Source organism: Mizuhopecten yessoensis, unplaced genomic scaffold (assembly GCF_002113885.1).
Source record: "Mizuhopecten yessoensis strain PY_sf001 unplaced genomic scaffold, ASM211388v2 scaffold10741, whole genome shotgun sequence".
In the NCBI taxonomy this organism is placed as follows: domain Eukaryota; kingdom Metazoa; phylum Mollusca; class Bivalvia; order Pectinida; family Pectinidae; genus Mizuhopecten; species Mizuhopecten yessoensis.
This window is the reverse complement of record NW_018408698.1, coordinates 102519-118116: the sequence shown is the minus strand read 5'-3', so window position 1 is coordinate 118116 and position 15598 is coordinate 102519. Positions and strand designations below refer to the sequence as shown.

Below are 15598 nucleotides of genomic sequence, written 5' to 3'. Positions count from 1 at the left end.
AGTTGTCCTTGTATTCAGTATTTCATTCCTGTTCTATTTCTGTAGTTAGTTTATCATAGGACTGTTATAGTCGTCCTTGTATTCAGTATTTCAGACCCGTTCTATTTCCGTAGTTAGTTTATCATAGGACTGTTATAGTTTTCCTTGTATTCAGTATTTCAGACCTGTTCTATCTCTGTAGTTAGTTTATCATAGGACTGTTATAGTTGTTCTTGTATTCAGTATTTCAGTCCTGTTCTATTTCTGTAGTTAGTTTATCATATGACTGTTATAGTTGTCCTTGTATTCAGTATTTCGGACCCGTTCTATTTCTGTAGTTAGTTTATCATCCCACTGTTATAGTTGTCCTTGTATTCAGTATTTCAAACCCGTTCTATTTCTGTAGTTAGTTTATCCTAGGACTGTTATAGTTGTCCTTGTATTCAGTATTTCAGACTTGTTCTATTTTTGTAGTTAGTTTACCCTAGGACTGTTATAGTTGTCCTTGTTTTCAGTATTCCAGACCTGTTCTATTTCTGCAGTTAGTTTATCATAGGACTGTTATAGTTGTCCTTGTATTCAGTATTTCAGACCTGTTCCATTTCTGTAGTTAGTTTATCAGCTACATAGTTACTGACACAGCTTCACTTCAATAGTTTGTTTTTAATCGGTTTTTATTTATTTTCATTTTTGTCAATAATTTTGCAATGAAACTTTTCTTGTGTAGACTCTTTGGCTTAACACACAAATTTGAACAAACAGTAAATAGTAAAAATAGTATTTATACATACTTTCTGAAGTTGGTAGATCTGACTGTTTCACTTTTTACAGTAACTACAGACTGAAATAGCTTTGTATACATCTAATTACCCCCAGCCTTGGTAGAAATAAAAACAGAGGAAGTAATTTTGTTTTGACACGACACATATTATTTGAGCTGCATTCCTGTTTAAAAGCAATTTAAAATGTCAGACATAGGAAGTTGATATGAGATTAGATGTGATTTGTAGCATTTCGTGAAAACCAATATAGATAATTGATTGTTTGTTCTCATGCAATGAAAGACAGGTTTTTTCGGCACTTGTCAAATATTCCAAACGGGGATACACAGTTTAGAGCATTTTAATTTCATCGCGTCAAACTTTAGCTGTTGTACTCCTGGGACAAATTTGAAGGTTTTAAATTTCGTACACCACTCCATCAATCAAAAGAGTCAATAGTCCCAAATAGCTCTCTACTAAGAGGGTCACAATATTTCTTAGATTCACATTTTCGCAAACTTTTGTACAGTAATGATTCTGGTATGTGATGTAGGTGTTGGTTTGTAGTGCTAAATTGTTTGCCCCCCCCTGTTCTGTAAAAAAAAGTTTTCAGTAGAGTTTTCTGTGGTATAGCTGTGTGATATACTATACTTCTTGTTGCCTTCTGCTGAGGGCATACTGATCTTGTAATATTGCTTTGGGAAGGAATAGATTTTTCAATTCAGACAGTCTGGCACAATTTCTTATGTCTACAACATTGATACCTGAGCATGCCCTCAGCAGAAGGCAATTACAGGTAATTATAAAATATAAACAATACAATAATCATTCAATTTCAAATTTTAACAATCTCTTTACAGGGTGCACAAATCAGTAACCTCATACAATCATGAAGTGGGATATATTTGGTCAATAACTTTAATTCAGTAGAAATGGCGTTATTGTAAATAACTTGATTCTGTTACTTGGGTTAAATAGTATACTGATGTTGCTATCTTACTTTTCATTTATCAGGACATTCTGGTACCCAAGAAAAATGGTAATTTTAGCATTATATGTATAACATTTGTGAATACCTATTTTAACTTGCTAACTAACCAGATATCCTATATGGATTTACATTCCATGTTCAGTGAATGGATATATCAGATTTATAATAAAAACCTGCTGGGGTTTAATGTCACTAATGTGAACCGAAAATATACTGCAATGTATCAAGGCAAACAGACCTATTTTGTCTACTGACCCTCATTTAAGTACATATATACTAAATTAAATCTCGAGCTGGTTGATTTTGATAATGAAATTTTTATTGAAAGAAAAAAATGGAAGCATTTTGTTGTGTATTAGATATAACAGGTGACAGGTTTACCAGAATGACCTTAAATGCTGAATCGGCCACAATTTACGCACAACTTGTTCAAGGAGTCACTGATTGTGCAAACACCCCACAGGCTGCACAATGTAGAAATCAGTAGCAGTCTGTCTTTTTATTAGGCTTTATTGAAAAGTTCCGTTAAACTTGAGGAAACAAGAACGTCTTTTTCCTGAATGAGGTTCATTGTCCAAAGAACTCTATTAATTTATACTGGGATTTAAATGCCGTCTGCTTGAAGATAGGTGTTCGTGTTGTAATAATATTTATAAAAACGGAACCAGTCATGAATAACAGAATTGACTGCTAGAATCTTAAGTCAATGATCAATATAAATGATGCCAAGTTTTGATAAAGAGATGAAATGACCACTTTATGGGAATGGTTGACCTACATTTTTTGTACTGTCTAACCCCTATTTGTCTGGTTCTATTAAATAACAGAAATAAAATTTACTAATACGTGTGTTGAAGACAGCTTTCATTATGGTAAATACTGCAGAGGAATTTAACCTTTTTCACAATTTGTGTAAGATGGTCTAGTTCTACAGTACTAGTTTGTATACATAAGTCAGAATCAACATTATTTATTGTTTCCCACAAAACAAAATTTGGGTGGGGTGAGAATATTTCATTATACTGTACCTGGAATATTGATTTCTTTAATTATCTTATTGATCCAACTTTTCAATGACAAATTTCCACTTTTGACGTAACTTGCTTTTGGAGGCACAGTTTGAGGTCAAAGTTGCAAAACGTTTGGCTTATTGAGGAACAGTTTGAGGTCAAAGTTGCAAAACGTTTGGTTTTATCCATGTACTATCATAACACATCCAACAGAATTTCTAAATCCAGACTAAATGGAGAGGAATCTTTTGATTTTCTCAATGGATTTCAGTTTATATTTTGTATGGATGAAACAGGATGTTTGTGTACGAACACAGCAGATAGATATGTATGGCCGAGGGAGGTAGGTCTATAAACAACATTTAATTGGTGTTGTGAAGAAAAGGAACACACTAATCTCCGTAAATCCTATCTTTCGTGCGTTTGAAGTGATAGGAAATAATGAGAAGCTTTGAAAACTGAAAACTGATAGTGATGTATTTATGTGGGGTTTACTGATCAGAATGAGACTGCCTGGTACTTCAGTCCCTGCATGCACACGGGGCAATCCCTATTGTCCTTTTGTGGAGATTCCAACTCAGGAACAAGTCTATTTAACTAAGAATAGCCTGAATGTGTCAGCACACTGTAATCAAATAATAATGTGTTAGATTCCACACTTCAGTTTAAGTGGTTTAGTTCTGACAATCAGATAGCCGTATTCATATGTTACCATATAAGGAGCTGATGCATTATAGTAGATTTGAATGAAAACGATTCTTAATCTTTTTTTTTAAATTACTTAAATTATGTTGTTATAAAAATCTAAGGGTTTACTGCTTTGCTATGTGACCGGCTGTGAAATCATACCTGCCAACCCCGAATATACTGAAAGAGGGGGTGATGACCCTCTTTTGAAAATAAAAAAGAGGGTCATTATAGTGCGCGACGTCTTTTTTCGCAACAAATATAGGAAAAATATTTGTAGATATCAAATTAGAACTTTAATATTTTAATGATGTAAAAGGTACATTCTACATTCATTGAACTATTCTTCCAGCAGATCTACAGTAGCTGCATGATCCTCATCCACAATACCAGATTCAAAGCTGAAAAATAAAAAGATTTGTCAACAACACAACTTATAAAATTAATTCGATAATAATAAAAATGTTACTGTGTTTTCACAGGCATTTTTTATGTCAATTAAAATGGTCCTGATAATAAGATGTCACATTCTTCTCATATAAAATACCATTTTGTTTCTGTCAATAAAAATGTTTAGTCGACAGTTAATTCAGTATGTTCTGCAGCATTTCAGAACATACTGAATTAACTGTCGACTAAACACAGCACCCTGTCCATGATGTCTGTGGGTAGGTGGAAATTCAGGGCCGTCACATTGATCGTGAGACTGATTACCTAGCTGTACTGTTACACAGGAACATCATCACCAACATAACAGTAGCGATTATCTTATATCAGAACTAAATCCACCAATACAAATCCTAATGTCAGGGGAATAAAAGACTTTGAAATACTAAATAATTGGAATTTGTAGTTAAAATATAAAGATTGCAAACTTTTCATTTTGACAATTTGATAAAATCACTAATAAAATCCATAGCTTGTCATTTTAAGTACAAATATTGTTTTTGTTTGTAAATATAATAAAGTCAATATTGAATATTGTCTGCCTCATTCTTTTGAGGATTTTTTTTATATCTTTGAATTATTGTTTAAAAAAATAAGTTAAATGCTGTGTAATAAGTTCATTTATTTAAGGAAAAACCTTAAGTCTGGATTTGGGAAAAATGTTTCTTGCAGGAAATGATGTTCCTCAGTGCTTTCACAATGGCTGGCATAGTCATTAGTGCCTTATATAGGTATAAGTATACATGCGAGTCAATATAACTAATTCCTGTTTATTTTGAACTTGATAATTGACATACATGGGTTGTGAATGTATTCCTTTTCCTGCCTGGCTCATTGTGAATTACAAAATGATAGAATAGGTCGACTTACAACTCTCTTTGTTAGTATACACTCCCAACACCTGGGATTCTCCAGAAAAAGACAAAGGAAAAAAATGAAAGGTTGAATGATATGCAGGCTTGCATGGCTTTGTTTCTTCAATACTGAAGTAGGTTTCAAACTGCATATTGTCTGTTTTTTCTTGGTTTTTTTCTAGGTTTTAATATTTTGTTGAAATTCAGTTATTGCACTGAAGTAATTTTGAGTTTGAAGTTATAAATGTGTAATTACATGTTGTTTTGTTTTAATTTAATCATGAAAATGAAAAACAAATTTCTTGAGATCAAACAAAAAAGGTTTTTTTCCCCGTTTCCTAACTTGCGCTATATTTTACCTCGGTACTAAAACATTAGTTCAGAAATTCAACAGTGACTTCTGCATCATCCTTGTTTTGTTGTGTTTTAATACTGAAAATATTCTCCAGTTATTTGAATTGCTTGTCTTTGTACATAATTTTAAATATTTTACAATTATGACTGTTTTTCAGTAGGACAAATCCTACCACTTAAGTAGATACAGTTCTGTAATACAGGGGTTAAAGGACCTTCTGTTTGTTCTGTATGCTATTTATTGAAAATATGTACAGTATGCTTATTAAGTATTTCTAAATGATTAATGTTTGTTTCTATCTATTTCAGACTTGAGGTACCAGGATGGGCCAACAACAGTCTCAGACAGTTAATAGGGAGCCGGTGGTGCGGCGACCTCCTTCACGGCCCGTAGCCCCGCCCAGTGCCCGACCAGTCAGCGACCTCGGCCCCAAGGGACCCAGCTACCACAACCCTGTAAACAAGGTGCTCCCAGCAGTGCTACCCACTAAGCACCAGCTACGCCCTGTGTCACAGGAAATGAGCAAGATCATTCCCAACTACAAAGATATCTACGCATATGATGACGATGACAACGAAGACAACGACAGTCTGAAAACTAATCATGTGATAGAAAATGAACTAAATAATGGACAAATACCACAAAGTAATGGTAGTATTCCTAATGGAAATGTGGCACACTCTGAAACTGGGAGTATGGCAAGTGACAGTAGTTCATCCGGACGAGCACCAAGTGTATCGTTTGATCCCGCAAGGAAAAACAAAGTTCATCGACGCCAACAGTCAGCAACTTCTAGTTTGTACAGTCGTGAGAACACGATTGTGGAAGACCCAAAAGAGAGTTTGGAATTGCGTGGCAAGCTAGATTCCATGTCTACCTCATGTCCTCAGGTGTCTATCCCGGTCAGGAGTACGTTTGACATGGACTCATCATTAAACATGACTTATGCACAGTTTGCCGAGGCCAGGCGCAATAAGACTCTATCAATGATAGAGCAAAAGACTGGTAAACGGATAGAGGATCTCAGTAACGATCTATCTGAGCACACCAGTCGCCCTGTCACTAATCTGGTTCGGTCCAACTCAGCAAAGTCCACAAAGAGTATGGATGCTCTGGATGGACGAAAGAAGAAACAGCGGGCACCTGCCCCTCCTCTAAATCGCCCTCCACCCCCCCCTGCTCCACCTACCTCAAAATCAGCTCCCTCAACCCCCCGGGGACCCATACGTTCTAAATCCCAGCAGGCACCACAGCGACCAGCTAACCCACCTCCTGTTTACATGCGGAGCTATTCGGTACATAACGAACCTCCAGCAGATTATGATATGGAGGATGTTTCCATTCCTCCTCCACCTCCTCTTCAGGGCATTCTTAAAACCAGCAAGTCCTACTACACCAAGTCCAGGTCCAACAGTGTTGAGTATGCCGACGAAGTCCATAATAATGGAATAGGATACAACGATAGACAAATGAAGGAGAGGAAGCCGCCATCACGAACAAACAGTCAGAGGGTTCCCCCTATTGTAGCCCCTATACGCCAGGAGGACCCTCTGCTGCTAGAGATACAAAAACTGGCAGAGAAAAAGGCAGCAAGACGACAAATGTCAGAGGAGAAAGAAAAAGAGAAACAACGAATGGCAGAGGAAGAAAGAATAAAACAGAGAGCTGAAGAAAAGGAGATAGCAACAGAAAAAGAAAAGGTTGCTGAGCAGGAGAAATCACCAACAAATGGTGCTTCAAATTCCAACAACACTGAACCTAGTTTAGTCCTTTCGAGTAGTAGTGTCAAACATGTCCTACAGAAGCAAGATGCTGTTGAGGAGGGGTCTAAGGTTCCTCCTCCTCCCCCAGCCGTGAGTGCTCCTGCTCCCACTCCGGGGACATCCACTCTGGAAAGGAAGCCGTCCACAACTTCCTCATCCAGTTCAGCAGACAGTGCAATGCGCCGCCTCAGCTCCCTACTACAGCATGACATTAAGGTTGCAGCACAAGCAAAGGCCACTAAAATTGTCAAGAAATCCACAAAGGTGAAAGAAAAACCAAAGGACCCTTCAGAGGTGTTTAGGGAACAGCTAGCCAAGGCAGCATCTGACCGCGAACAGAGGAGCAAGACAGAGATGACAATTGATGAACTAATGAAGAAGAAGCGTGAGGAAGAAAACAATGTGCCAGTAACAGGCCGAGTCATAGAGGATACGAACTCCACCGTGTTCAAGTCGGACAAACTAGTGGTGAAGAAAAAGGAGGACAGTGGTATGGAGAATCATAAAGAGGTCCTTACACTTGACTTAGATACAAATAAATACCCTAAACACAGGTTTGAGAAAAAGTCCCAGAAAAAAGAAAGTAAAGATGGCAAAAATGATGATTCTCTGGCAAAGAACTCACGCCAGCGTGTTCAGGAGTCGGAGTCTGAGGAAGAGAAAGTTCAAGAGGAGATGGATGATGTTCGGAACTCCAGTATATACACCCGAGAGGACTGGACACCATGTGACGATTTAGACTCGGATGACAACCTATCAGACAAAGACGAAATGATGACATCACGAGGAAATGCTCAGGGATTCAAGTCCACTATTGTTCCAAGCAAGGTCAATGACCTCAAGATTAAAGAAAAGAAGGGCAAGGGTAAGGAGAACAAGTATACCAAGCGAAACTCGGACATGGGGACTGATGAACGGAGGAAGTATGATAGCATCAAAAGATTCAAGAAATCTGTACATAAAAGTGTCAAAAATGCATTTGGATCCATCAGCAAGGCTGGGGGAAAGATTATCAAAAGGCAGAAATCTGAGGATTTGGAGGTAGTTAATGAACCACCACCTCCACCTAACTGGAAACTGAGGAGTTCTGTGTCAGCTCCACAAGCCATGAATCAGAACTTTGAATCTGAGCAGGCATTAAAATACATGGTACCGCATGGTTTTAGTGATCACAACTCTGATTCTTCAGACACAGAGGAGGAATACGAAAAGATGCGTGTGAATTTTGGACCAGAGGATGATCGGACGGATGAGGATGAGGACAGTGAAAAGGAAGAGATTCATCAGATGAGGCGCGCTGGTGTCGCCTACATCGGCAAGAAAGGTCAGATTGTGGTCCTTCCAGAATATGAAAATGTGCCAGCAGGCAAAGATAGAAATAGTACAGTTGAGTTTGAAGGACATGCACCAAAAATTTACCAGAAAAAGAAGAAATACACATTTGATAATACAGTGCGCAAGAAGGACAGACTAAAGCGAGAAGAGATGCTGAAGGAGGAGGTGAAAAGGGAGGAAGAAAAGAGAGAGGAGGAACGGAAGATTGCAGAGGCCAAGGAGAAGGAGATTGAAAAAGTGCGTGAAATGGAGGCTCGGGAACGACTACAAAGGCTTGAGACACAAGCTCAGTTACAGCAGCAGTACCTGCAGCAACAACAGATGGGGATCCTTTCAGCTCCTCCTCTGCCCCCTCCAGCAGGTTTCCAGCAAGGATACAATGCCTCCATGGATTATTCCCAGCTCCTCTCCCAGGCAAACCTCCCACAGACGGGCTACAACATGCCATTTGGCTCGCAGCCCATGTTCTCTGCCCCTGTGTACCCAGGTATGCCCAACATGTCCCTGGATGACCTTTCACAGTACATGAGGATGATGAGCATGCAGGGTTCGGCACCAAACCCACAGCAACAGTACGCCTTCATGTTAAACAGTGTGAACCTGGCCAATCAGGGTGGGTTTGACAGAATGCAAGGCGGTGGTCTGCTTCACATGCTCGGACATCAGGACAGTGCCAAATATTTCAAAACTTCTTCTCAGGAGTACTTAGACAGTGACAGAAACCAAGTGTTCAATAACTGGGTTGGTCCTACCAAACAGACTGCCTCCAAGGCGACTGTTGTACCCACTCCTCAAATAGTGCAATCGTCTGGTGGTACGACAGTCAATGGTAACTCTGTGACGGTCAGTGGGCCTCGCGTGTCCACTCACAGTGGTGGTCAGATTAGGACAAACATTATGGTGAACGACGATGAGTCGGACACGTCCGATGGTTTATCGCCACAGAACGCTGCCCTGGCCTCGGCAACCAATGTAGGCCCCACCATCATCAGTGGGTTTGATGGGGATGGGGGCCATCGCACCAAGATCTCTGTTAGCGTTTCCAACAAGCAGCGTGGATGTAACAGGCAGACAAGCTTCTCCTCAGTCAGGTATGTATTTGGTCGTATACCACATAAACATCAAGTGTCAAGCTTTGTTCTCCAGCTTTCATCAAATCAGAATACAAGTCTGTGATTCTATGTTAGAAGTTACCACTAGAATAACAACTCCTTGTTTCTTTCATCATTGCTATGAGAGTTTGAACATACATACCAAGTTTCTATATTTGTCACATCATACCAAGATATTCACAAGCTTTCTTTTAATCTTTCCTTCTGATAATTTATTGAAGACAATATAATTTCACTATATACATTAACTCATTCCTTGTTAATCAAGATTTATATTTATTCACATATTGATATACATTAGAGCATGCATCTATTTATTTTAACACGTTGGTTGGAGCTAAATGTTTTTGAGGAGGGGGGGGGCATAAATAATGAAGGAATATAAATTATTCTACCACGTCTGTGATGTAACGACGGTTTTCATTGGTTAAAAAGAGTGCATTATTGAGCGATATACCATGCGTGTGCCAATAACCAATGCACGTGAAATAGTGCGCACGTATGCTGTTCAAACAACCTCCCCGTATTTTGTCATGAATTAACAAAAATAGCATAACTGTCAGGCGGGATCAAAATATATGACAGGCGTGCCATTCAAAAGATTACACGGATCTATAGACCTAAAGTATGTGGGTCCGTGCAGTGAAAATGGTTTGTTAATTATTGACATTTAAAATGTACAGGTCTGAAGACAAAATGGTAAATTATTAATTACTTCTGTTTTTACTTCACTGGGTAGTGCCCTACATTTCACGATGTGTGCAGTGTGTGTATGTACTGTCAAGCGTTGATTTCATGTTTTGACGAACGATGTCGATAGCGTGCCAATTATTGATTGATTGAAATGAACATCGTATCTGACGTCACACGTGTTCAGTTGTTTTCTTCCTTTCTGGCCAGTTATCACAGCACTGCACTGTATGGTTAGTTATTGGTTACCAAGGTCAAGTGATGTCGAGCGTTCGCCTACAGTGTACATACCGTGTGTGAAGAATAATGTTGCAAAAAGTAGCATCGGTCTGAACAGTGGTTGCAAAACACGGCTGTCCGGTGAAGTCGGTGAAGGTGAAGGTTGCATCATGATCAGCCGGTCAGCGACTTTCCATCACGTCATGGCAACCAACTAAATATGCAAACTCATGTCAGGCCTATCGTATGATGTTGTATCACTGGCACTTCCAAGAAAATCCGCTTGATATCGGTACGATGATGATGGTTTTAGAAGTAAATGCAATCCGGGAATCCCAACCCTACGCACTGAGAAATGTTGGCGTGACATTGATCAAGTTAAAACGTGGGGACACAATCACATGATAAATCTTGCACGTGCAAAAGAACAGCGTCTAATTTGCATATTGAATTTTCTAGGTCATGTCGCCTTATAAGACAGCAAAACTTTACAATTAGTTACATTTGACGTGGTAGAATAAATAATCAACTTATGTGCGTGCATTATGGTGGAATATATAACTCGGGATTCAAAAATGTTGGAAAACTCAGGCCGAAGCGGCCTTTGTTAATTATTTTTACAAACATTTTCTCGCCCTCATTATCTATTCCACCATAATGCACGCACATATGTTGATTATTTCTTAAATATAATACAGCATTCATTTCATGAAATCAATTCCCAATGAATAAGTTATTTAAATCACAATTGAAAATACAAAAATGTTAACCAAAATAGATTTCTTAACAGAATTCCTGAAGTTTCCCCTACAGATAACCCCTGTGTTTATTTCTCTGACAACCTCTCAGTACTAATACATCTGTTTATACTGTACGCATAGGATTTTCATAATGTATCATGCAAGGCTTCACTTTTTGTACAACAAAATTTGCATCAAAATTGTGTTTTATTTATAAACACAATGGCTGGAAAATCCAGCCTGAATAGAGAACACACATGTGTTAAGGTGAACAGGAAGCCGAGAGATTACTATATCATCAGTATGTTGTGGTGTGTGATCCAGGTCATCGCCTTATTTGTATGGCTTGTTGTTCATATTTTAGGAACATAATATGAGTAACAAAGTATTAACTATTTTAAAAACAGATTACAGTTTAACTTTGAAAGGTTAATTTCTATTTTGCATTTCTGACAATTGGCTATGAATATGACCTTCACCTCAAGCTTTGAATGGCATAGCCATAACAGTATCGTATTACAATAAGTCAATGATTTAGGAGCGTGTGAAAAAGTTAAAACAGTCATCATTGGGCTGCCTTTGTTTTAGGTGTAAGATTGTAAGTGAAAATAGACAACACTATCAATCTTTGTCCAGGTGTGTAAAATAGACAACTTATTGTTTAACTATATTATAAAGGAAGCTAATTACACCATCACATTAATATTGATGTTCTTGAAAGCAAATTGTTGCATGTATTTACACTATCTTGTGGTAAAAGAACTTCCTTTCTGTTGAAATTCAAATTCAATGAAATTTGTATTTAAATAGAAGCACTATCTTCATTGCCTGTCAGACATTTCCCTGCACCAACAGAGCTTGTGTTAAGGAGTACATCTATGTATAGTAACTTCTGATTGGCAATCCTCAGCACAGGCAGTGAGTGAGTCTGACTGGCAATCTTCAGCACAGGCACTGAGTGGCAATCCTCAGCACAGACACTGACTGGCAATCCTCAGCACAAGCACTGACTGGCAATCCTCAGCACAGGCACTGACTGGCAATCCTCAGCACAGGCACTGACTGGCAATCCTCAGCACAGGCACTGACTGGCAATCCTCAGCACAGGCACTGACTGGCAATCCTCAGCACAGGCACTGACTGGCAATCCTCAGCACAGGCACTGACTGGCAATCCTCAGCACAGGCACTGACTGGCAATCCTCAGCACAGGCACTGACTGGCAATCCTCAGCACAGGCACTGACTGGCAATCCTCAGCACAGGCACTGACTGGCAATCCTCAGCACAGGCACTGACTGGCAATCCTCAGCACAGGCACTGACTGGCAATCCTCAGCACAGGCACTGACTGGCAATCCTCAGCACAGGCACTGACTGGCAATCCTCAGCACAGGCACTGACTGGCAATCCTCAGCACAGGCACTGACTGGCAATCCTCAGCACAGGCACTGACTGGCAATCCTCAGCACAGGCACTGACTGGCAATCCTCAGCACAGGCACTGACTGGCAATCCTCAGCACAGGCACTGACTGGCAATCCTCAGCACAGGCACTGACTGGCAATCCTCAGCACAGGCACTGACTGGCAATCCTCAGCACAGGCACTGACTGGCAATCCTCAGCACAGGCACTGACTGGCAATCCTCAGCACAGGCACTGACTGGCAATCCTCAGCACAGGCACTGACTGGCAATCCTCAGCACAGGCACTGACTGGCAATCCTCAGCACAGGCACTGACTGGCAATCCTCAGCACAGGCACTGACTGGCAATCCTCAGCACAGGCACTGACTGGCAATCCTCAGCACAGGCACTGACTGGCAATCCTCAGCACAGGCACTGACTGGCAATCCTCAGCACAGGCACTGACTGGCAATCCTCAGCACAGGCACTGACTGGCAATCCTCAGCACAGGCACTGACTGGCAATCCTCAGCACAGGCACTGACTGGCAATCCTCAGCACAGGCACTGACTGGCAATCCTCAGCACAGGCACTGACTGGCAATCCTCAGCACAGGCACTGACTGGCAATCCTCAGCACAGGCACTGACTGGCAATCCTCAGCACAGGCACTGACTGGCAATCCTCAGCACAGGCACTGACTGGCAATCCTCAGCACAGGCACTGACTGGCAATCCTCAGCACAGGCACTGACTGGCAATCCTCAGCACAGGCACTGACTGGCAATCCTCAGCACAGGCACTGACTGGCAATCCTCAGCACAGGCACTGACTGGCAATCCTCAGCACAGGCACTGACTGGCAATCCTCAGCACAGGCACTGACTGGCAATCCTCAGCACAGGCACTGACTGGCAATCCTCAGCACAGGCACTGACTGGCAATCCTCAGCACAGGCACTGACTGGCAATCCTCAGCACAGGCACTGACTGGCAATCCTCAGCACAGGCACTGACTGGCAATCCTCAGCACAGGCACTGACTGGCAATCCTCAGCACAGGCACTGACTGGCAATCCTCAGCACAGGCACTGACTGGCAATCCTCAGCACAGGCACTGACTGGCAATCCTCAGCACAGGCACTGACTGGCAATCCTCAGCACAGGCACTGACTGGCAATCCTCAGCACAGGCACTGACTGGCAATCCTCAGCACAGGCACTGACTGGCAATCCTCAGCACAGGCACTGACTGGCAATCCTCAGCACAGGCACTGACTGGCAATCCTCAGCACAGGCACTGACTGGCAATCCTCAGCACAGGCACTGACTGGCAATCCTCAGCACAGGCACTGACTGGCAATCCTCAGCACAGGCACTGACTGGCAATCCTCAGCACAGGCACTGACTGGCAATCCTCAGCACAGGCACTGACTGGCAATCCTCAGCACAGGCACTGACTGGCAATCCTCAGCACAGGCACTGACTGGCAATCCTCAGCACAGGCACTGACTGACAATCCTCAGCACAGGCACTGACTCCACAGCACAGGCACTTACTGGCAATCCTCAGCACAGGCACTGACTCCTCAGCAAAGGCACTGATTGGCAATCCACGGCACAGGCACTGACTGACAATCCTCAGCACAGGCACTGACTGGCAATCTTCAGCACAGGCACTGACTGGCAAACCTTTCAGTTTATTTTTCTACTATATTGTTTTATGGCCTATCGACAAGTTATTTAGGGCCAAGCTCCTTTGAGCAAGACTTCATAAGCAGCGATCCCATCAGGAGAAAACACAAATGTATGAGTAGGAATAATGTATCTAATTAATATTAGGAAGTTTTGATTATGGTGAAATATCTTACAGAGGATTTATTTACATGGATGGACGTATCAGTAGCTTATTGTATCATTTTGTAGAGATTGTCTAAAGCTTACACCAGCCATGTCAATTTAACTTTATTTTAAAATTTAATTTGTATTAAAAATATCTAGTTCTAAAGCTTTCACACGATACTGTGTATTGGTTATTGGTGTGAGAGAATTGTGGAGGATATTACCGTGACTGCTCGACTGACGAACAGGTTTAAATAGCAAGCGTTTGATTTGAATGAACTCTCCATTTAGAAATCAAATATTAATATACCTGTTAGTGTTTGCCTCACGGTATCCTTGCTGATCAGAGGTACAGATAGCTTTGTTCCGTCTGAAACTAGACCCCTTGTCAAAATCAGGGAATGGCAAAAACTGAAAAACGTATATGAGCATTTGATTGTTGTGTATTGAAGGAGGTCAAAGGGCGAAGGAGTGCTTCTCTACCCGGTGAAATATAACCGGCATGTCTATCCCTCCTGTTTACAATTGGTCAACTTCACCATTTACACACTCAAAAAATATAAAAGCTTTCTGGACTCCTGAAGTTTTCCTGAATATTTTCTAGCTGTAAGAATCATGATCCAATTTATTTAGTATATGTATATTTTGAACTCAATCTGTGTTACCAATGGTAGATCACAACATCTGAATCTGAATGATGTACAAAGTGTATTAAGTGATACACACATAATTAATGATTCATAAGTATTCATTAATACAGATTTTAATTGATATGCAAATATTCATTGATATATTGGTATTCATTAGGTCATATATTCAATCACAACAGAAGATCTTGTAGTTTATTAGAAGTGTTGACTGGTTTCACCTAACAATAGAGGCTCTGAGGTCACATATATTTGGGTTATGTTGAAACACATTGTTTCCATTTGGTTTTTTTAGGTCACCTGAGACAAAGTCTCAAGTGACCTATTGCGATCGCCTTTTGTCTGGCATCGTCCGTCATCCGTCGTTCGTCGTCTGTCGTTCATCGTCCGTCGTCCGTCCGTAAACAATTTACATTTTCGACTTCTTCTCCAAAACCCCTCACCAATTTCAATGAAATTTTGCAGAAACCTTCCATGGCCAAAGGTCAACTAAAATTGTGAATTATATCGTCCCCAGCCCCCAGGGGCCTGAGGGGCGGGGCCAAAAAGGGTAAAATTTCAAAAATTTCAAAAATCTTCTTCTCAAGATCCAGATATGGTAGAATCAAATAGATAGAAGGGTCTTAAGGTGCTTTACTAAAATTGTGAATTTCTTGACCCTGGGGTCTCACGTTTCCCCCTGGGGAGGGGGTAAACTTTACTATAGTTTATATAGGGAAATCACATTTTGGACTAACATTTGTTCAATTGCCATTGGAAGTAATTCAATTT

The 15598-nt window shown here is 40.7% G+C and overlaps 1 protein-coding gene across 4 annotated transcripts in view; it reads left to right on the top strand.

The window, feature by feature from the left end:
* The window catches only part of LOC110462053 (uncharacterized protein DDB_G0284459-like), an 80661-nt gene that overhangs the window by 56914 nt on the left and 8149 nt on the right, over positions 1–15598 (top strand). For all 4 annotated transcript variants that reach the window (XM_021515830.1, XM_021515833.1, XM_021515831.1 and 1 more), the window contains exon 3: positions 5393–9273. In XM_021515830.1, coding sequence (XP_021371505.1) covers positions 5408–9273 — 3866 coding nt within the window. In that variant the 5' untranslated portion in view covers positions 5393–5407. The remainder of the gene's footprint in view (positions 1–5392; positions 9274–15598) is intronic.